This window comes from Chaetodon auriga, chromosome 10 (genome assembly GCF_051107435.1).
Source record: "Chaetodon auriga isolate fChaAug3 chromosome 10, fChaAug3.hap1, whole genome shotgun sequence".
Taxonomy (NCBI): domain Eukaryota; kingdom Metazoa; phylum Chordata; class Actinopteri; order Chaetodontiformes; family Chaetodontidae; genus Chaetodon; species Chaetodon auriga.
Window position 1 is genome coordinate 7043734 of NC_135083.1, and position 23363 is coordinate 7067096.

General features: G+C 40.5%; 1 protein-coding gene across 2 annotated transcripts in view; it reads right to left on the reverse strand.

The window, feature by feature from the left end:
- Positions 1-23363, reverse strand: part of LOC143327431 (metabotropic glutamate receptor 4-like) — a 177547-nt gene that overhangs the window by 12633 nt on the left and 141551 nt on the right. For both annotated transcript variants that reach the window (XM_076741749.1, XM_076741750.1), the window contains exons 5-8: positions 21602-21756; positions 20839-20979; positions 7937-8137; positions 841-977 (exon numbers count right to left, since the gene is read on the reverse strand). In XM_076741749.1, the coding sequence (XP_076597864.1) occupies positions 841-977; positions 7937-8137; positions 20839-20979; positions 21602-21756 (634 nt within the window). The remainder of the gene's footprint in view (positions 1-840; positions 978-7936; positions 8138-20838; positions 20980-21601; positions 21757-23363) is intronic.

Consider the following 23363-nt stretch of genomic DNA (forward strand, 5'->3'; position numbering starts at 1 on the left):
AGAACGCTGGGGGGCTCATGTATTAATGATGCAGAAACAAAAATAATGTATGATACATTGTTCCTCACAAAGTTTGGCACTTAAAACAAAGGAATATATATATATATATATAGAAGAAGAAACTGGTGTATCATGTAGTGAAGGCAAATGTCAAAATAAGGTTAATATAAAATGAAGCCCTGGTGTTTTTACTCCATTGTACTCATATGAGCAGAACTGTGAGTTGAAATGGAAATACTGACCAAAATACTCCATATTGATCAAGAGCTTTTGTGTGTTTATACGTTCTAAAGCCAAACAGGAAGAAGATGGCTTATTATTAATATTATTCTTTTGGCTGTTGCCCTATAAAACTCGACATAAGTATGCAGCCTAATCTATGACAACACTGATAAGTTATGAGAAGGTGAATAAATGAAGCTCTGCTATGTGTGGTAATGTTAGAGCTGTCACATAAATTAAGCTGTGCTTTGACACTGTTGGAGGAAAATAAACTCAAATGAGGAAATATATTTTAAGATCTTGTCGACTTTAGTCCTAATTGATGAATGGTGCAATTTTTCTTGTGAATAACTGTCACAAATTCCGTCTTATGCCCAATGCCGATTAATTCCTCTATTTACTACATTTCTGTGGGACTCGTGGTCACAACACCCATCTTTCCAATTGCAAAGCTACAGATTGTAGTTTTATTGCCCAGTTTTATTGTACTTTTTGTATTTTCTTGTCAAGACTTCCTGAATTAGTAATGAAATGCTTAACAGTCAAATATAGGATGTATGAAAAGTCAAGCATGCAATATTTCAAACATATTTTAAGCAATCTTTAAAATGTTCATACGTCTAAGTGGAGCTGATCTGTCCAGTGACCAATGATCTTGTACTCTGTGGTGTTATTTGTGATCTGGTATTGGTAGATTTCGTAGCGACCAGGAGCATCTCCATTCACGTTGAAGACCACCGGGGTGCCAGCAATTCCTGAGGATGAGAAAAAGAAAGTATTTTTTTAAAAGGGCAGATTTTAACTTAGAGCTGAACTCCAGTCCTGGACAAACTCAAGCTCTTATTCTTGTAATGCTCTGAGATGAAATGAGGCTGCAAGGGGACTTCGAGCCAGTGCTGGTGTAGTGTTAATGATGGGAGCAAAATAGATGTTGACAGCCATGTTGTCCTGGTCCTTTGAGGAGGGCCAGGGCTGCTGTCTGTTCATGTTCCCATATCATTTCACACTCCTTCATTCTGCTTATTGCCCCATTGCTTGTTATCCACAAGGTCCCCACCCAGAGTGCTAACGAACGACAGCACTGATTTTGATTACCACTCTGAGGTATCTCTCATCCCGCTGCTGCCTGTTTCTGAGCCAACCTACAAACCCCTCTCCATCTTCACAACTTGTTATAAAATTGTGGCGTGAAAGAACGTGGATTCACAGATTTAGCAATGAGAGCCCACCACCCAGCATCTCCGAGCGAAGGACCATTAATAGCATCCCCATCTCCCTCATCTCTGTCTTTTTTTCTCCAACCAAATTCGCTTTTCCTCCTTCAATGCAATCTCCTAATACTCAGCAGTTCGGTAACATGCTGAAGTAGGGGTTGAAAAGTGCAAAGTAAATGCCCTTGTGTTTTGGATTGCCCACAGTCAATATTTGGATGTTGTGCACGGTTGATTCAAGGGCTACATCATTGGCGGCTTTCTCTGCAGGAGAAAAAGGATATACATCATGTCCAGACACCAGACTCACCAGGTTTTCCAGCACTTGGGAGAGAGTTGTTCATGTTCCACATGTATTGACTACTCTCTCCTCTGTCATAAGAATAAAAGAATTATTTATGTGAGTGTTTTGTTCCCTTTAATAGGTCACACTATTGATTGTTGATTGTTGTTTGATAGTGTGAGTCAGAGCTGGAAACGTGTGAGTCAGCCTATGAGACCAGACTTCTTTTTTTTTTTGCCCTTCGCAGATGTGTGTGTGTCAGAGGTCTGATCAAAACCCAAAGGATTTATTAGCATTAACATCATCCTGCTGCATTATCTCGATGGAATGTCTAAGACGACGCCAGGCAGTGGAATTATGAAGGTTTTCTTGCCCATCACAGCAATTCAGGGAATTGAGTGGGATGTATGTTGGTACTAATTTGATTGCCTAAATCGATTACTTTCACCTCTTAACTTGCAAAAAGGCATGCACAGCCAGCAAAAAATAACAAACTGCTTAACTGTTTAATAATCAGGTCATATTTACTGTAAGAGGAAACTCTGCACAAGAAAACCAAGCAATCTAGGGAAAAACGGCAAGGAAAAAGAGACCGCTGCAGCTCTGCACAAATGCACTGAAAACAAAATGGCCTCTGTTAATTTATCCGTACATGTACTAAACTTCTTAACACTGTGTGTGTAAGACTTTAATGTTTTGAGAGCTGAATTAACGCAACTGTAGTCTGTGGAGACAAAGGGAAATGTGTGCAGGGCAGTGTGAAGGCACGTTATTACGCAGTTTCAAACCAGATGAAAACAGCTGAACGTATTTAAATGATTAACGTTGCTCATTGCAGTTGTAACAACAGCTGTGAAATTGAGCTTCATTGTATGCGATGCTTAAATTCAGATTGGTCTAAATCTTCCCCGCAGTGACTGTGAGTTGAAATTCCTAGCTTGCTCATGCCCCCCCCCCCCCAATTTTAAGGCTGGTCTATTGAAGGAGGCACATTTAAAGCTCTACTTTGCTTCTCTTAAGAATTGATAATGTAATTAAAGAAAACAGTCACTTTCAGATGCTACAGTTGCAGTTAAAAAAGGCACTTCCACTCCATTAAGAGCCATTAGCCAAAGCCACAAGACATCTAATGTGTTTACAAATGTTGTACAAAAACTCGTCAAAATAAGACACAGATTCTGCTGTTGAACTTTAGAAGTGCGGAGGTGGCTTCAGTGACCTCAGTTTCATTTATGAGAGCATTCCCTACAAACCTAACAATACAGGACTGTAATTTGTTTCTACTCTAAATGGAGGCCAAGCCTTACATGGTTATTAGTTGTTCAATTGGGCAGAGTTAAGGGCCAGAGCTGGGCTTGATTACCTTTCTAGTGTTCCCTCTTTTATGACACTGACCTCAGAAATAGTTTAGTCCCTCAAATGGCATCATACCCTCACAATTTGCTCCACTGCTTAATATTCCTAGTTTCATGGGCAGGCAGTATCCATCATTAAGCTGTATATGCACTCTTTATTAACTCCACCAAGGAGGCTGTGTTTGATTTGGTTTGTTTTTTGAAAGATTATGGAAAAACCACTGGCCCAGAGACGTGGTGGGAGGGTGTCGCATGGGCCAAGGAAGAGCGCATTAAATTTTGAGGAAATCAGAATCTCGGCGGATACATTAATTACTTTTCACTTTTATTAACATTGCGAGAAAGGTCAAGGTCACACATCTTAAAATCCAGCAGGTTGCTCAAACGTCGTACAGACATCAGTTGTTTTGGAGCTCTTGGGGGCAGTGGTTTCAAGAGCACAATCAGCACAACTGTAACAACGCTTTTTTTAATCAAGCCAAGGCGCGGCCATGGAAAAGTAAATCCAATTATACTAATTATACTCTACATACAAATGTGAATTGTTTGCAATGAACTCCACCAGAGATATGAAGAAGTTGTTCAAACGTTACAAGAACGAGCAATAAAGGTGAAGTTTCCGCTTGCAGATTTACACGTCAGAGTGGACTGTTGGCCTTGGTGGAGGCCTGTGCTGTTCTGGCATTATTTACAGGTTGGTGTGACAGTTTGCGTTGGTCTGAACAGAGACTTAAACAACTTCATTCTTACAGTATATGCAAAACATTTGTGCAACCACACATCCACAGCATAACGTTTTTAACATGGCTTTATTACTGTTAGAGTAAATTACTCCACAGTTTATCTTTAATATATGATCCCGTCACTGAGAGCTTCCTCAAGTTACGGCCAAATTAAATTCGTAATCAAACCTCATGAAAACAACAGGCAGCTTTAAACGACTGTTTAAACCCGGTTACAGCCAATCTTTAATTACGGCACTTTTAACGCAGCTTTAACATCAGATTTACGTCTTGCAGGGTTACTTCATAAAATAAAATGTCCTCTGGAAAAACAGCATTAAGTACCGCTGTTTTTGAATTATTTCTGAATGTAACCAGCAGTCGTTTCATCACTGGGATCACAGTCTGAATACCATGCATCAATAGGTATCAACTACGTCTACAGTATCTGTAGTGCTTGGGTTTCCTCTTTCCTTTAGTCAGCATGGATGTCTGTAGATAATTCCCAGAATACACTGGGATCATGTGGACATTCCTGTTGTTTTCCTACAAACCTTTTAAATTCTCCATTCCTCTGTGCCCAAAGACTCTTAAAAGCACGGCGGCGTTCCGGTAATGTGCAGTATTGATTTTCGAGCCATCCCCGTTGTAACCCCAATGGCTTCAGTGCTGACAAGCCTTCCGGTAATATAGCACAATGAATGAAGGATTGCATAAAGAATTGCAGTTTAATTCTCTAACACAAACCTGCTGGACAGTATTTCATATTCAAGCTTTCCTCCAGCACTGGGAGAATTGATCTGCAGTATCCTAAGACTAAACAAATGTGACTTCAGGATACGACTCCAATCTCTTGTTTCTTTTTTCTTTCTTTTACACAAATGCGGACTGACCTGCTTACATAGTAATAAGAAGACTCAGGAACAGGTAAACAGTGTTTTGTCTTTGAAGATGGGGCATACAGTAAAGCACTGCTGAGCGCTGCAGAGTTTCCTTTCAGTGTCCATTAGGGATGAAAACCAAGTGCTGCAAACATAAGTGTCAAGTTAACCTTTATTCTCCCAACAATAAAGGTTATGTTGACTACATTATTAAAAAAAAAAAACATCCGTCCATGCTTAATTCATTATTCATGGTTCCTTGTCCCTTTGCTACTTTTTCTCTGTTTTGAAACTCTCTCACATAAACCAAACCGCCTCTGAGCAAGTGAATGCTAAATCATGGCTTTTCCTGTAACTGTTTTGTGCATTTTCTCCAGTATCACCTCAGTTTAGCTGCTGTTGTTGCTGTCTCCCTTTGGAGGCACGTGCCTGTAGCGCTTCTGCATTCTGAAATCTTGAAAGAAAAAAAAAAAAAAAAAAAAAAAACATGTGGAACATGTAACCCTCCTATCAGCAGCTCAGTGTTTCTCAGTACTGTTCATAAGCAGGCTTGGATAGGCTAAGAGAAGCACTACCAGGTTGAGGTTAATAAAAGATGTTAGAAGAAACCGATGTTGACTGTCTCACCTGTCCATATCACACATTTTGTTGGTATATCAATCCATGCTGAGCAATATGGGGCTAATTCAGCCTTTGTTCCTGGCAGGCAAGAGTCGTAATTCCTACACCCACTAGTCCTCGCCATTAAACCTAAACATCAGCCGTGTGAGGCCTTGAGCTAATGATAAAGGCTGCCGTTTTTCTTGTGAGGACAGTCGCTGGAGTCATGAACTGTTTAATTTCCCTGACAGTTTTCACCAGCTAAGCCTTATTGGGAAGTTCGGGTCAGACCCTGACAGGACATGATCTGTCGCTTCCCACCTGAAAACACTTCCAGCTGTGTTTGGAACATATGGCGAAGCTGCAGGATTCTGCAGCAGTGGGCCAGTGCTTTGTTTCATCCAGAGCGTCTTTTTTCTTTGATTTACAGTAAATTATTCCTGTCATGTCCTGCTGTGGCACGACTGCCCCTCACCCAATGAACCCACTCTCTAACTGTCATACAAACAAATGTATCCTTTACTGTATAATCATCTGTGAGGGTGGAGTAGGTTTAAGACTGTGTCAGACTGCTTGCATTGCATTCCGCTTGATTGCGTGAACACTTTGACCCTGTACTCATCTGAAGTATAATTACCTCAAGTTATTATAATCGTTAATGCTGACCTAAGTTAGACCCTGTTCTGCACACATTTTTATTACTTCTTCGCAAGCCAGCAGGTTAAATTCATGCACATGCTACTTTATGACCTCCCTTTGTATGTAGCTATTCTTGCACGTTGAGCTGTAATTCATTTTCAAAGTGCATTGTAATTGTTACTGTTACCAGTCGCTGGTGTGCGATCATGCATGTGCTCAGACTGTAAATTAAAACTTAAACTTTCCACCATCTAATTATCCCTTCTCTTAACTCATTAGATCAATATTTTTTTTTAATGTTCATCCTCAACAGGATTTCCAAGAGCAGTCATCAATGATGAATAGCACAAGATGAAACACTGTCAGTGTCTAAAACAATTAAGCTAACAAAGCTCTGTGCATGAAACGTACATGACCTGAGGAGACTTGTCCTAATATGGAAATCATTCAGGGATATGCACACATGGCAGAGACGGGAAGAGAGTAAGTCTCCAAGTGCTCTAATTGCTCTCACTGTGGACAATGGGTGACAAACATTACAAAATATGGTGCAGGTTATGCTCCGGGGGTAAGAAGACTTCATTCAAAATCCCATTGACATTTGTAACAATGCAAAAAAAGCCCTGGTGCCTGTTGTGTGGTTCGCTCCATATGTTTAGATCGGGGTGGTCATTTTCAAACGTTCAAATTTAGTTTTTAGTTTATTTCCCATAAGCCCCTGAGCACTGTAGGTTAAATGACGCGGCCTGACACAAGGGGCGAGTCCAGTCAGTGAGCCAGCTGGGGGGCAGCAGGTAGTAAGAACAGCAGATCTGAAAGGACTGAATCCTGTCGACGTTTTTAGAGAAGTTAAGTCGATGATAGTTTTTTAGCTTTTTTTAGTTGTGTGTGATTTAATTAAGATACATATTGAACGGGACATTTTAGAGTGGAAAAATCAACTGTAACTATGACCTTAAACCTAGTACGGCATTTCTGTACAGCAGTGTCTTATTACTGATCAGTCAGCATATACACTGATACCACTGTGTTTGCAATAAGCTGACATGGGCCAGTATATATTTGCTATACAAATAAATTTGCCTTGCCTTGCCTTGCCTATATCGACCTGGCTCATTTATTGTCTTGCTCTTGTAGTAGATGCCAATTCATCTTACAATATGGAAAGTGAAACATGCTTTTTTCTTTCTTTTGATAAAACAGAACCCAATGAGGGCTTCCATAAAGTTTCAGAAGCTAGTGGAACAGACGCTAGACAGGAAAACTTTGGCTCTCTGTTACATTTTAGGTGCTCAGCAGAAGCTTTTATCGAGAGTAACTTATAAAATGGATATTAAAAAAGGGTCAAAGCCATGTGACCTGTGTCTTGTCTACCGAAGTGTATTTGACTCATACCTATTTCTGTCTCCAGAGCCAACTGCACACTGTAACACTAAAAAGTAGAATTTAAGTGTACATAGGACAGCCACTTGGAAACTACTGATGCCAGTTTAAGCTGATGCCGTGTGTCAACTCTCTTCCCCCTCTCATTTTTGTGCAATTTTAATTCCAACCAGTGCACTTCAAGCAGGAGATCTTCTGCGTGGGCAATTCAATGCTGACAAGATAAGGCGGGAAATCTCACAAAGCACAGTTCCTGCGCATCATCAGCGATGATAAAACACACTGTTCTGCTTCTGATTGTCAAGCCACCCACGGATCTCAGCCTCTCATACTTTCTGCGAGTAATTTACATTCAGTGTCCTGATAATTGGAGACCACTGTAAACTCACAAATCCTCTGCATTAGCATGTTGGTGAACCCAAAAATAGGACGTACAAGTTGCTTCAGATTCCACCACAGGAATGAAACAGTCCTCCAAGATTGCTTTGGTACAAATGAGCTGATTTTTCATGATACCATATGCATTTGGCAGAATACTTGGTGATAAAAGCATTTCCTTGAACGTGGTTGCTCTTGTTACTTTAAATGTCAACTAGAAAAGCAATTGTGATCCTAGCAAGATGGATTTAGGAGCACGCACCTGTGAAGTTGACGTTGCGGATGTACTTGAGCAGCAGTGTGCCATTGATGGCGTCCATCTTGGAGCAGAGGCCGACTTTGCCGGGACACAGATCTTTGTGCATGTTGTGCAGAGCATGGGCCATGGCGTAGACTGCGTCAATCACAAACTGGACCTTCCCCTCTTGTTCGTAGGATGAATCTTTGCCGATCCGCTCGTGGTCTAAAGGAAAACATCAACAAAGCAAAAATTACAACTCATGAGAGTGACTTGATGAATTCAGCAATACCACAAGAGGTGATCACTGATTTTAGGTAAAGTATATGCCTCCATGCTGTCTTTTAGTCACTGCAGTCATGGCAGGCAATCAAGAGTAGAAATATTTGATATGAATGACATAATATTCAGAACAGAAAAGCTGCTCTACAATCAATCAAAATGGAAGAACTAAACAGTGATTGCTAGATGTGTAAAATCAAGCAAATGATAGCCTTTCAAGAGGCCTGATTACTCATTGTCAACCCGTCTTTTTTTTCACCATATTTAATTTATTTAGAGATTGGCGCTGAATTGTGCATGTTAACCACTAATTACATGCTATTTCTTGTAGACATCAATCACAGAATCTCCTCTCACAAAATCCAAAGTGGTCACATGTGCAGCCTTTCTCATTATGGTCTGTCCTTCAGTGATTAGACATAGTCAAGATTATTCCACATTTGGCATTTGCCGTCGTGTATCTTTATCTGCCTTTCTCAGCGCTGCTAACACCGGCACTGTTTGGCATCGGGCAGAGATCTTAAGATAATTAAAAATAGGCTATGAGCAAAGGTTCCTCAATACATGCATGAATTGGAAACGTGCTTTGATAGGTAGGCAGCCTCGGAGTGCTCTCAGGCCTTATTTATACGATCTCTTAGTGTTTATCCCCACAAAGTCACGTGCCATCTCACATCCATTAATCAAGAGCACAGAGTGTGATGGAGTGGTGGAGGAGGAGTGGAAGACACTGCAAGACAGGCCTAATCATTCTTCAGTATTAATATAATTAGTTATGACAGGTGTATATTAATCAGAGCTGGGGTTGTTCTAACTTTTGAAAATGTGTTAACTGCCAAGTAAGGTTTCAGTTAGCAGCTTAATTCACTTATTAGCCAATGCCGTGCCCGGATGGCAGAAAGGGTGACAGACGCACAGCGTTACCGCTTTCAGTAAAATACACCAACAGCGAAATAGGAAAAGCTTCAACCTTTAAAAGGAGCTGGAGTAGAAATGTGCCCCTTTTGGACTTAATGTTAGTTAAGGCAACTCAACATGTCGGACTTTGAATAAGCAGGCTGGTCACTTTCACATTGAAGTCACACAGGCAGTCTTGCTCGGTCAGACCGGGCAAACTTTCCGTATCACTTTCAATGTTACGCAAAATCGGAATTGGATGCTGTCAGATTAATGGAAAGGCTGCAGCTGCCCACACGGCTTAAACATGCAGAGAGAGACGCTTATCTTCTGTCTTTTAAGATGACTGGAACAGATTTATCTCAGCCATGATCTTCAATGCACAAATAAACTAATATCAGTTTAATAAACCATGTGAAACATTGAGAGAGCCAGCGTTAAGCTGTTGAACAGATTCCTCTCTGGTCAGATCAGTAAAATGCTTTGTCCCCTCACAATAGATTAAAATCTTTAACAAACACAGCAATAATCTGACCAGTACTCTGACCAGTGATATTTTCATTGCAGCTCCATGTATTAATAAATCAGTATCCAGCACTACATACAGCCCGAGAGCTAACTCAACACCCTGTCATTCAACACTTGTCAACCGTCAGATTGTGAAAAACAGGCAGCAGAATTCACTCCCGAACAACTTGGTAATGAAATTGATTCATTTTCATTATCATCATCAAAACATATCAGTGGATTCACTGTGAGACGCAGGGGACGAGCGTCCCTCGCACTCAAGACGACGGTCATTAATCAAGGCTTGATCGAGAAAATCAGTTTTAAAATCCATCAGCGATGCGGCCTGTGAGAGAGCAGAAAACATCTTCTTCCGTTGCTGTCGTGACATTTGTAACTCGCAGCTTTTCTCCCGCCTGCAACTGATGTCCCATATTGTGCGAGCATTGTGGCCGTAAACGTACTGTTATGTCAGACTTTACGTAAAAGGACACAGTCACAAAAAGCCAGATAGATGAAGTCCATCTGTCCTATTCTATGTCTGAGAATGGCTGTTTACCCACACCAGAGTCCATGGTCCACATGAAAACAAACAAGACAACAATTTAAAATCACTCAGCATCAATGAGACAAAGAAATGCAATAGAAGCTCAATAAGAAGAGCAGCAAACTATCGAAATGACTCAACGCATGAAACAATAAGTAGCAGTGACCTTTAATGAAAACAAAAACAAAACTGTCACAAACACAAAGCACCAAAAAACGGGTCCCAAACGGCCATATTTTGGAAAATAAAGTTCTCTGTACCCTCCGTGCCAGCTGAAGTGCTCATGACTTAATTCTTCCAGCTCGAAATAACGCAATTGCGAGAGAATTAGCAGAACAGGAACAGGAGAAACAATCTCACACTTGAGTTGACAGATTTTGGTGCTGGTGCAGCTGTGACGAGGAGGGCTGAGCAGACACAGATGCGTTAACCTTCTTTTATTTACAACCCTTTTGAACAGCACCTCTCCTTCATTCTAATGTGTTGCTTATTTCCCTCTTTCCCAATGCCTGCGAGTGGGTTACAACCTAGATTCTCGCACGCTGAAATTAGTTGTCTGCAGTCTCATTTCCCTGAATGTGAACGTCGTTTGAGAGACACTTAGCCACGTTTTAAAGGCATGCGAATTGCAGAGCTTTGCAGAAGAATCCCCCTTGGAAATTAAATATTTTGTACTCAGGAACAGGGAAGACAAGTGATCGCTGACATTACAGACAACATTTGACACTTTTTTATTCTTTGTGACAATGTCCTAAGAGCTTACTGAAGTCAAAGCCAAAGACTGACACCCTGTAATGGAGGTTCATTTGCATCAGCTCTGTAGATGGTCTGTCAGTCTGTTCCCTTGTGCTTTGAAGGTTGATGCTTTTTTAGAATAATGAAATGCCCTGATTTTGAACTCTGCCCAGCTTGAGGGGAAGGAAATGTTTGGAAATTGGGTAATTTTTTATTACAGCACCTCATTTCATCAGAGAATGACTTGAAAGACTAAGAGTCCAAATAATAACTCAAGTCAATAACGCATGATGTGGAAAAAGTGACTTTAATCAATTTGGTGTGCTAATGGGTGAGCTCTGGTGAAAATTGGCCCCACTGTGCTTTTGTAGGCTTTTTCCTAATTACTGATGAGTTGTTATCGCTCTGACATTTTGTAATAATTATACATAAATATATAATTTAAATGATCTGCTAACTGTCATCAAGGGGGTAATATTTGAGTTCTTTGCACTGTTGCTTTCAATTAGGCTTAACTTTCAGATTACTCAACAAATGCTTGGCCTTTTCACTGTCTCATACACAAGTTTGTGTAGAGACAAGCACAAGATAATGTAAACAGTGCATCATGATCAGATAAGAAAAAAACCGACATGGAGCAGTTGATAAACTGGAATCATGTTTTGCACGCCTTGTAAGATGTCTGTAGCAGCCATTTCTTATCTCAGCAGAGACACTTCATTTTAACAAGTGCTAGCTTTAAACAGATGAATAGTTTTTGTTTGTCTTCTTGTTATCTATATGCTCCCCAAGTGTTTGCTCGCTCAGAAGAGGCAATTTACCATCAGTGACAAGGCTCTGAATGTTTAAGGAGCTTGAATATAGCCAGTTATTCTATGTGTGCTACAGGTAAAGTGAAACGTGGATAGTCTGTCTCTTTTTGTGGCGGTCCTCTCTCACTTTGTCTTCCACTCTCTTTCTTTCTCTCTCTCCTTTTATACATGACTGCATGAAGGTATTTGGCTCGTTAATGGTAGGATGTGTCGGTGCTGGCTAACTGCCAAAAAGGTCCTTTATAAAGTTTGCATGTTTCAGTTTCTGCTCATTGTCCAAAGACATGCGGGTCAGGCAGGCCAATGGTTTCTGACCTTTTTGCCTTCTGACCTGTTAGAATGACGGGACGTGTGCCCCTGACCCCCTCCTCATTGCTTATGACCCTATATAGTGTTGATTTTGAAGGATTGTTACAGGTGTTAACACGCGACGGCATCCAGTATTTCAAATACTTTTAATAGAAAAGTCACAGCTTCTCCTCTCTTATCCTTTTGATCATTGTGTGACTCCTTGCAGTCAAGGCGCGGCGCCCTCGTCGACCTGTGTATGATGTCTGCCTCGCTGAACTGCTGTAGCTTGCTGGCGTGTGGTGTCCACACAGTGTTGCTGCTGCAGCGCTGCACCGCCAGCTCTGTCTTCTCTACACTGAGTTTATAACCATCAATAATAGAATGTTTTAATTCAGATAGATGGCAGGACAGAGGGATGAAATGGATACAGGAAGTGTTTAGTTTAAAAAATTGAGGTTTTTTTTCATACTTGTGATGTACTCTATAGATGCAGAACATGGGTGCTGAAATGAAGCTCTGTACGGGAGGCGATATGGCGTCAGATTTCAGTTGGGGAGCCAGCGGCATCATTCACTTCAAAATCCTGGGGGGCGCAATTAGAGCGGGGGGCATGGGGTTCCTTTCCCAGAAAAGAAAATAATGACGCACTTTTCTGCAATTTGACATACAGTATATATATTCAAAGACTATGGAAGGGATTATTTTAAACCTTGACTAAATCAGTTTTTGTAGCTCAGGAATCTCTCACTCTATATCAGGGTAAATACTGATGTTGTTACTGAAATTGACACTTCACTCACTGCTACATTAACTTCTACACTGCTGCCACTTTTCTTGAAAAAGAGCTAAATCTTGTCTGCTTCACTCAAAAATTTAAGTGCTATAAATTCACATAAAAGGACTTTATCCACAGTGAAGATTAATTAAGAGAACATATATAATAAAACCACAGCCAGCATGGTAAAGCTGTATGAGTACGGATAAATCACAGTAGATCTCCATGAAGGAAAAATAGCCTGTCAGTAGAAATCTCACCGGAGATAAAATCCTCTACCTCTTGCACTGTCAACCTCCTGACTGAGGACGTGGCTGGAGCTTTCCTGCAGATATCGAATTATCAGTGTTTTGCGAACTGTAACGTGTGATGGAGTTGCCAAAAATCAGCTCACTGCCTTAAGAGTCACACACCTGTCCTGTACCAGTATTAGATGCTATGCTTTCACAAGTCACAACTAGTTAGCGAGCCAGAAGGCTAAACAGCTGGATTGAGGGATGGCGAATAACTTTGGCAGGTACAGACCAACTCTCATGCAAAGCAAACTATGCCTGTGTGTCTCAAATGCAATTAAGTGCATTTTGTTTTTCACCTTTGAAAAAAGGATTGATGCTCTACTAACCAGCAACATACCGTTAAGCTGTTGCTTTCATCTCCCCCAGCAGCGATGTGCAACACAGAAGCTCAATTCATTCAACTAGACAGATAAAAAATAGCAATATATTGATAATACTGTAGCATTGTGGGGTAACAACAATCACATAGGAACTTACATCCAGCGTAAGAATATTATATTCACAATTAAATATAAATATATGTTTGTTTTTTCATTCATTCAATATGTATTTTTCGACTGATCTCTCAATCAGAGAGAATAGCCTTTCCATTCTGTGTGTGCTCTCCTCTCCTCTGCAACCTTGTATCTTCCTTTATGAGCTAAGGAAGCTCATCCCCTCCCTCTCTTTTTCCTAAGCGCTCTGGCTGGCTTCCTTTCCCCTCCTGGTCATCCATAGCTGTACTTGGCCCTGGTGTGTCCTCAGGGATGGAGGCAATTAGGACATTTTCTCCAGAAAACAAGAGAAAAGACAAACACTCATCATGTTGACAGAGATGCAAACTTAGATTGGAGAAGGTGACAGATGGGAGCGACACAAAATCCTCCATAAATCATTTACTTGGATTCCTTATTTTGAGTTACAAAAGACAAAGAAGAAAGGTGACAGACACAGCTTGCTTCCCTGTGACAGCACCATAAAAAAAAAAACATGCAAAATGTGTCTTATTATTATGGCTTTGAATAGGATGAGGGCTGCTTTTACTTCACAGTACAAGATGGTCAAATGGAGATTTCACAGATAAACTATTGTTGCCTTAACTCCAAGCCACACTGGCTGAATTTCTGGCCCTGGTGAGTCACTTCTTTTCCTCAATTTAACAAACCAAGCAGTAAGTCATGCTCCTTGTGCCCTGAAATAAAGCAAAAATATCAGTGAATTTTGCTTCACAACACTAAACAAAAGCAGCTTAAGAAGCGAAATAACATTCAGTTTGGCTGCGTAATCAGTCGCAACATTTGCACTGAACTGAGAGCGATATTCACTGTCTGACTACCAGCAGGGGTCACAGCCAGTCTAAAACTGTTCACCTTGGTCCATTTATGAATGTAATATCTAATATTAACATTCACCACAATCTCTGTAATTTAGACGTCAACCTTTGAACCTCTTAAGTTTTAAAATGAAAGCATTAAAGGCTTTCTTTCAGAGGCTGTAATGGTTTGGTTGGATGCTGTCAGCTGAACTGCAATAAGTGCAGCAGCTCCAAGTGGCTTGCTAAATAACAAGTTCAGTTAGCATCGCTAATGTAACTTATTTTAATGAAAATATGAGCTTTTAAAGCCCCCTGCTTTTTTAACATCGTATTTTTAGCTATTCAAGTGAGTTGAGACCGAATACTTGCATTTAAAAGTGTCATCCTCCACTGCCGCTCGTACATTTAGGGAGTTTTCTTTCTTTGGAAAAATAATCCAAACATCACTGGCGTGCAGTGAATCTTTGGATAGGTTAGGCTGCAAAGGACCCAGTCATCAATTTCAGGAAAAGAAGACCGCGTTGCTTGGCAGTGTTTGGAGCCTTTAAAATGGGACACCCTTGTCTCTCCACTGTGATGCATTCGGTCTTCAAATGCAGCCTTCAAAGGACAGTGCCCCTGAATGTAGACACAGCCGGAGAGTGCTGTGTGCGTGCAGGTGCAGAAGCTACCCAATTTCATCTTCTTTTGGAAGAAACCAATGCCACAGGGAAAGGGGATGTGTGACTTTTTGAGCTATGACATAATTAGAAGAATACATTCGACTCAATATTAAGTGATCTTGACACATCTGAGGAAAACAACTGAGGCAGACTGAAGATTGTAATTTCTTTGTTAAATTGGGATGGTTGGAATGAGTGAGCACAGGAAATCAAGTCTTTCTCTTTTATAAATTTTTACTTCAATTCTTTAATGGAGAAAAGTTTGGGAATATCTGTATCAAACAGAATTATTATTTAAAGCAGATTACTTTGGTTTGACCTTCTGGAGGGGATCTGTTAAAGTAGATTAAATGAATCTGGTCACTTACACCCAGTAATTTGGATTTTTGAACAATATGTTTGACAGGTGTCTGGTTTGTTTGCATTATCTGAGTACAAACTGAAAACCCTTTTCATCTTACTCTTACTGTGGATACATAAACCTGTATTAAAGTGGTGTCTTTGATGTTTAGTTCTATCCAGGAAAATTGAAGAAATACCAGAAAACATCCATGTTTAAATATACTTTATGTTTAAAGATTTTTTTCCCCTTAAACATGGTATAACTGGCTGTTAGATGGAGGAAAAGGTGGATGCTAAGATGTGTGGCAGGAAGGTTAGTCAACAGTGCAAAACAGGCATTGATGTGAATCCTTTTATCAGTGCTCTAGGAGTTTTCATCAAGGCGAACCTTCAGATTCTGAAAGAACACAATGATCCAGAAAGCTCCAGGTCACACTGTATGCTCTTGCTTGCAATATTCCTTTGAATTGAGGCAAATTGTTTCTTTTTTGCCTCCCTTTCACTGAAGGTAGAGGGGTGCAAAAATTTCATTTCATTACTTGAGCACACTGTGATTTCTTTCTTTGTGATGCTGAAAATTATGGGCTATGCGTCCAACTAATGTGCTTGATAGGGCATAGCTCATTTTGACATGGTCAGTCCGGGGGGGGGGGGGGGGGGGGGGGTAATGACACAGTCGACCCCAAGTTCAGATTAATGCATGGTACTGCGTTCACTGTTCACTCTATTCATAATATTTTTATGTCTGTTGTTTGTTTTATGTCTCCATAGGCATATAGATAAGTACTTTTACAATTCTTCGCATTCTTTGTTGCTTTCTTCTAGACATCCGTGCATTGAACTGAGATAATTAGCTGATTCATCGATTTGTTGATTGACAGAAAACGAATCACCAACTATTTTAATGAACGTGTTTTGTTTTGTTTTTTGACACTTGACGCTTCCATCTTCTTCAAATGTTAGGACACGCTGCATTTTAGAGGAAGAAGTAATTTGAAGCCGTCTCCTGCGGCTCTGGGAAATTGCAATTGGCATTTTCACTGTTTCCGTAGGACAAAGGTTTAAGGGCTCAGGGTGTTTCAGTTAGATTTTGAGTCACATCTATAAGCTCAGTTTTTGCTTTTTGGTGCTCACTCATATTGTGCCACATTATAAAAGTTTGTTATTGCTGCTTTCTCTTCCTGAACTGTGATTATGCTGTTGTGAATCTGTATCTGAAAAGTTACAAAAGTATAGTATTGTCAGCCTCTGTGATTTGGGGCAAACTCTTGGTGATATCCAACTTTGGTCACATGTGTTTTGGCATGAAATTTTCTAAAATGAGAGTTAAAATGATCTCCTAATGTGGCCTTAGTGAGGGGTTTGATAAATGTTAGTTGACAGCATGTACAAACCCCTTTCCATTTTCTTATTCTGATGAAGAAGATTGGGCATCATCACCCAAAGGACAAAAATAGGCCGCAGTGCTTGTCATCATAGCTTCCAAAGACACAGTTGGCCAGATGGAGTGAACTCATTGTTGCAGCTGCAAGCTACGGAGAGCCCATGATTTTTTCTTGCTTTAACTGCCTTTACACAAGGATTAATTACAGGAAACGTCTAGGTAAGAAATTGAACATAACAAATGGTTTCCTCATTGCGATGATGCACAGCAATTATCTTAAACCACTGCAGGTCAATCATAATGTCTCTGCAGTGAAGAAAACGTCCCCTCGCTGTAGTCTGGCTTATCTTTTGAACACACTGCATCTCCTGAGAATCAAATAGGTGTCGAACATTGCTTAGTTGCATGTGGCTTCCTTGATGTTTTCAGCGAGCGGCGGACATCAGACTATTGAGCAGGCATGTACTTGTGCCTGGTAGCCTTGATGACTCATGTCTGCAGGGACGCAAAGCAGCAGAATGACTCAAACCAGCGTGCCTCATTCAAATTGTGAACCTCGATGTGTGCTTAAATTACGTCAACAAGACGCACCGCACCTGCAGAGGCTGTCATCTATGCCAAGAAAAGTTTAATTATAGGGAGTGCTGCATGAAATGGCTGGACTGTTGGCAAATTGCTCTACTCTGTATTCTACCTTCTGATGTGTTTTATATTCAAAAAATTGCAATGGTGCTTTTGTTCAAATTAGCTACGGACCAGTAAAGCACTGAACACGGTGCTGTCATGCTTTCATGCTGTGGTGTTCTCACCAGGGCAGATTCAAGGACTGGAGTTTGTAATTATGATTGATGTGCCAGTCCTGCTCATTACTGACCAACTGTGATGAGAAAGGAGAATCTCAGGCCATGATACTGTGCCCCGTCTTTCTATTATTACCAGGTTGTCTCTGTTCTCACATGTTCTGTCAGCCACTTCTTTTACTCTGCTCTGCAAAACAGGATCATGTTTTATGGTTCAGTAGCGTGAAATAGGGTGATGTACAGCGAATGCAGATCAAATGGAAAACTTGAGAATTATTGAATTCTAGACAGCGAGGTAAACCTCTGTATTTCCCATGAACCTCACATGTGTAATTAGCTCCTTACCAGGAGTTTCTGGGGTTATGCTTACTCCACCGCAGAGCCCATGTTCTTTTTATGATACTGACAGAAAGATCTGAAGAGAACAGACGGCAAACTGGTTGTGATAGTTTTGAAAGGTAAATAAAGGGATTTAATTCGTATGCTGAGAATTTCATGTTCACATTTGCACATATGGATGTTTTACATAGATTTAGTTTGCTTAACCCCTCCCTCTAAACAGCTATTGTCCAATCATAGCTCAGAGACAAGGCAGGCCTGTTGAGTACGATTTATTGCAGCCCTGTTGTATTGGACTGCATTAGTTGTAGCTTGGTGTACCTAATAAACTGGCAACCAGGTATATTTTAGCACATATGCGGAGAATTAAAGCAGGCAGCCTCTGGCCTGTTTAGGTACTCCTGAAAGTGTTTTGGGGGCACTCTGGGATCAGCCGCGGCGAGCAGTCAAACGACCTGTGGGTTGAGGATGGTGATGTAGATCTGAAGCAACAAAGTAAATCTCTGCCTCTGGGCCAGCAGATACAAGAACAGTGAGAAAAAGAGCTCTGATAGGCTGTGAATTATACATCTGCACTCTGTGTTGTTTTCCTTGCTGTCTGAGTCAGACACACTTTAATGTCTCAGTCCTGGAAAATGACCTGTTACTACCCTGTCGTTATGGTACATAAACCAGTTGCCACTGACTTGTATCGTGAGATTAAAAGCTTTGATATCAAACAAATAGAATAATTACATGCCCATCTAATCATGTTAGTACTTTAAGAATATCATTTGCAGTCCCTGACAGTTGATTACAGTCTTCCACAGATTTTTCATAGAGGAATTTGCTCTTTCCGGCTGCTTAGTGTGTTATTAAAGCACAAACAAAAAAAAAGCAGTCGACTGTTGACACTGACTACATTGACATGCAAAGAATATTCCAGTCTGAAAAAGAAAATATTCCCTCTCAGCTGTTTACATGACTAATCAAAAAGAATATTCCACTAATATTCCCATTTCTATGCAGCTATACATACTGAGAATAACCTATACAGCTCCCTCTTTTATTTGTTCAGCCACCGTCTTGAGATGGTTGCTGTTGCAGTATTTGTGCATATCAAAAACCTGTTCACATCCAAGTGTTTCATAATGTATAAAAGTCAGTGTGTTTCTCCTTCTGACCAGAAATGTGGGCTTTTCTTCTGCATTTCTGCCCCAGCCTGGCAAACTGTTGGCTAGTTGGTTTGCACAGAGGTGACCATAAACAGGGAAGAGGCAGTTCATCGCAAACTGCAGTAAAAACCCCAGTTAACATGCATATTCATGCGCTGTAGACATGTTCAAAGGATGCTCCTAAAACCTGAACAAAATTGGCATTTCCTATGTCTCAATCAGAAAATTATGCATTTAGAATTAGGCCTAATTTGGAAAATCCAATCGGAATATGCTGTTTCCATAACATCTGGAATATTGTCATATTCTCAGTTAGGCATACTGCAAATAATGCAATAGTGCAAACTTTGTGTGCATGTGAATGTCGTCACTGTGTCGGCTGTTATGCATGGTCATCACAACGTATGACTAACGAGCAGCAGTGACCAAAAGTGGGGACAGGAAATGATTGTGCTTTCGATGATTGTGCCTCTTGCCTGTAAAAATTTACTGTGCCCCAGAGGCTACTCAGAGGAAGCAAAGGGCCTGCAGCAATTTAGCTGAAGAGCAGCGAGCGTGACAACTGATAAATACAGAAATCATTTAAGATGACGTGTGCTCCTGAAACCTGTACTGTAAGTGCTGATTGTTTGAAGCCTCCCTGTCTCTTTTGCCCTGGGACCCGCTGTTGTTAAGGAAGATGCAAATTAAATCTTTCCTTAATTGTTTAGCTTTCCCTGTTCATCTGTAGCACCAACGTAGTATGCCTGCTGTGGTACAGTATTTGGTGACATTTCGAGGTTGCACTGTCCAATATCAACTGGATTAGAAAGCCAAAATCGCATTTATCTATCTTCTAACAAACAAAACAACACCTATGGAACATGATTTTCACCCAAATCCTCAATTGAAAGTCCACAGAACTCAATAATTGCGTGGATGAAGCTATTAGATGGCAAGAAAGTTGAAGTATTTATGTTTCAAATAATCAGATTCGTAGTTTTTGAAATTGCTGCTGAAGATATCTTTTTGCCTTACTCAATTAAGATAGGTGTTTTGTTCACCTACTAACCTGGATAGCAGAGCGTGTGTTAGTTCAAGGTTTTTCATTCAGCGCTCTCAACCAATATCTATGGTCCTCTGATTGAATTGAGGCAGCTTCTTTCTGTATAGATATGGCAGATGGCCTGTCTTTATATTTCCCATATAGCTGTTGAAGGTCAAACAGATGAGACATCATTAATAAACATTTCTGAACATGAAATTTCTGCCTCTCTTGGAGAGAAGTACAAGAATAGACTGCTTCTCCAGCGTAGTCTTTGTGTTGTATGATGTATGAGGAATGTGGTGCTGGGAAACATTGCTGGTGCCAGCTTTAAATCAGTCAGTCTGAACTACTTGAGATGCAATGTTTCTGTGCACATTGGGATGAGAGACGGGCCTGCAGAGCCTACTCATTTTAATGACCTGAAGCTTGTTTCTAATGGGCCGATTGGATTTACTATTGATTATATTTTCAGCGCTTGCTGCGGCATAGTTTTGTGATTACTGTTGTCGCACACTGCAAATTGAAGTAGCCAACACACAAGTATGGCAAGGTTAATTCCTCTTGTACGAAATTAGAGATTCCCCTTCACTTATCTGCACCCGTTACATTTAACCTAAATTGAGGAGCGTGATTATTTTCTCCTGGATGATAAACATGTTTGCCTTAGCATACCAAGTAGACACACGCATGTAATGTATTCACAGGAGAGCCAATCAATATACCTCGCCATTGATTGAGTGCTCTCCATTGACCGCCTTCTCTGCTATTAAGTGTCGACTCACTTGTGCATTTTTTGATGCCAGATCCTTTCTTCACAGCATGCCGGCTAAGCTTGCATTGGAAGTTATTCTCCCAGAACTCTGCAAACCAGATGTTCCTCCTGTTGTTCTCTAGCGTTCGGCTGATGAAGTAGCGATCAAACCCTGAAAGAAATAAGATGCTTTTAGAACTGAACCTTTCATGTTTTTACCTTTGTACATGTGCATCAGGTTATGGTCTTTGTCCACTTTCATAAGCAGGATGTAGGTGCCCTGGTCACAACTGGTTGATTTTGATGATGATTCCATATGAGCTGAGTATTTACTCAAAGCCCAAACCCAAAGCTCAGAGCTGCAGTCACCGATAACAACCATCTACATTCCTTTGATTTGCTCTTCACTGAACAGTTGGACAGATTTTTTGGGTTTAATAAAACATTTTGTCACATCTCATGGATAGCATATAATAGTTCATATTCATACGGAATTATTTAATGGCACTGAAACATACAGTGAAGTCTACGGTGTGTTTGTTGTGTCACGTGGCTACATCCTGCTATAGTATACATACATACACATACACAACTTTATTCACACTTTATCAACAGTATTAAAAACCATCAGGTCTACATATATAATATGAGCATAAGGAAAAATCAATATGAAAGTTAACTGTGACCATGAGGAAACACTTGATGTCCAGATTTTGTAAGAAAACAGATTTTGTAAGAAAATAAACTATTGTGAGCACTCTGTAAGATACATTTAGGAAGCGTGTTGTGAGTACCTTTGATGGACTGTCGTTTTGGTAGGATGGTCACGGCACCTTCAGCCATTTCTTCCTGGTTCAGTATTGGGGAGATTTTGGAGCCCCAGCTGTCTGAACCTACCCAGATGAAATGGCCTGTCTGATTGGCCTTCTTAGCTGCCTGAAGGAGCCGCCTGTGGAATAGAGACATAGCGATATGTAATGGTACCATACAATGAAGAGTTGTCAGTGTTTATTTAGGTAATTTATTTTCGAATATACAACCCCAATTCCAAAAAAGGTTAGGAAGCTGTGTGAAACAAAAATAAAACAGAATGTGATAACTTGCTAATCGCTTTTGACTTCTAATCAATTGATTAGAGTAATTATTTATTCTTAGATGTACTATCAGATGCATTATTGATTGTTATTCATTTTTAGCTTGCTGTTGTCCAGATCGTCCTTGTGTGAGGGGGTGATGTAACATCCTAGTGTAAATTCTGTTGCAGAGGATTGCAAAAAGTTAAGATATTTTAACTCCGGAGTATTCTCTGCCAGCCTCACGTAATTTCGCTATTCTGCTCTCGTCCACTAAAATGATTTCCGGATTGCCGTCTACTGTCTGCCGACGGGGAGATGTTCACCACTTTGTGAAACACATGCTAATGCAAATGATTGCATTCTGTTTCTGTTATGTTTTATACAGCGTTCCAACTTTTAAGGAATCAGGGTTGTAATTCATGCACATGCAGTGATATATTACCTATAGGTTCCTATTTAAATGCACCCTAAAGCTAAAGTGTCACTGCCATAGAGGTGATTCCATGACAGGAATATTTTATTCTGAGTTTAATCAAAGTTGCACTGTTGCACTTTAGTAGAACTGAAAAGCCACTGTAGACACTCTTGGCTGTGGTAGAATGACACCCTCGCCACATTTGTCCAGGCTTGTTGCCAGTGGATGTAAGTTTGGGGAGCTATAAAAACTGCCTGCAAGCTCTGCTGTAGCAGCAGACTTTTATCAAAAAAAGCTTGAGCACAGCAACATAAAATTTAAACACAGCCACCTGGCATGTGAAGCACTGCCGACCTTCATATCGCCCCAAAGATGCTGGAACAAAAAATAAATATCAAGCATCATATTGTATCGTAGACAACACCAGCTTTTTTACTGTACATGGCCCGTGTTGTCTTATGCTCTCTTATAAGACTTTGTTGTTGCATAAAGAAGGACGGTATAACCTTGTAAAAGAATTACTTGTTAATGTTTAGGGAGTGGGCGAGCAGTGAGTCTTCTCACTAACTTTCTCTCTTTACCTTAGTTTTATGACCCCAAGCATTTCTGTTTGATTGGTAATGATTTTTTCCTGCATCTGATCTCCTGAAATTTAATGAAATGAGCATGTCTTAAGATGCAATTATGTGCTCCACGTAGGCTATAATGAGAGAAATAGATTTTCTCACTGTCAGGAGAAGGCATAATGGAGACATGACTAGACAGGCCGACAAGTCTCATTTGGAAATAACACAGTGAGAAGTAAAGGTGTTGTGTTGGGGTCGTGGATGGCTGTGTACTGGGACCAGTGCGAAAAATTTTGAGGGATCTATTTGCAGAATGTGGTAAAAAGGAATATAATACTCATGTTTTCATAATCATCTGAAAATAAGAAACGTGTTTTTGTTACCTTAGAATGAGCCCTTTATATCTACAGAGGAGGTGGGTCGGCTTCCAGTTTGCCATGATGCACCATGGGAAGGATAATTAGTTGGTTGCAGCTTCACTGTTTGATGCCACTAAATC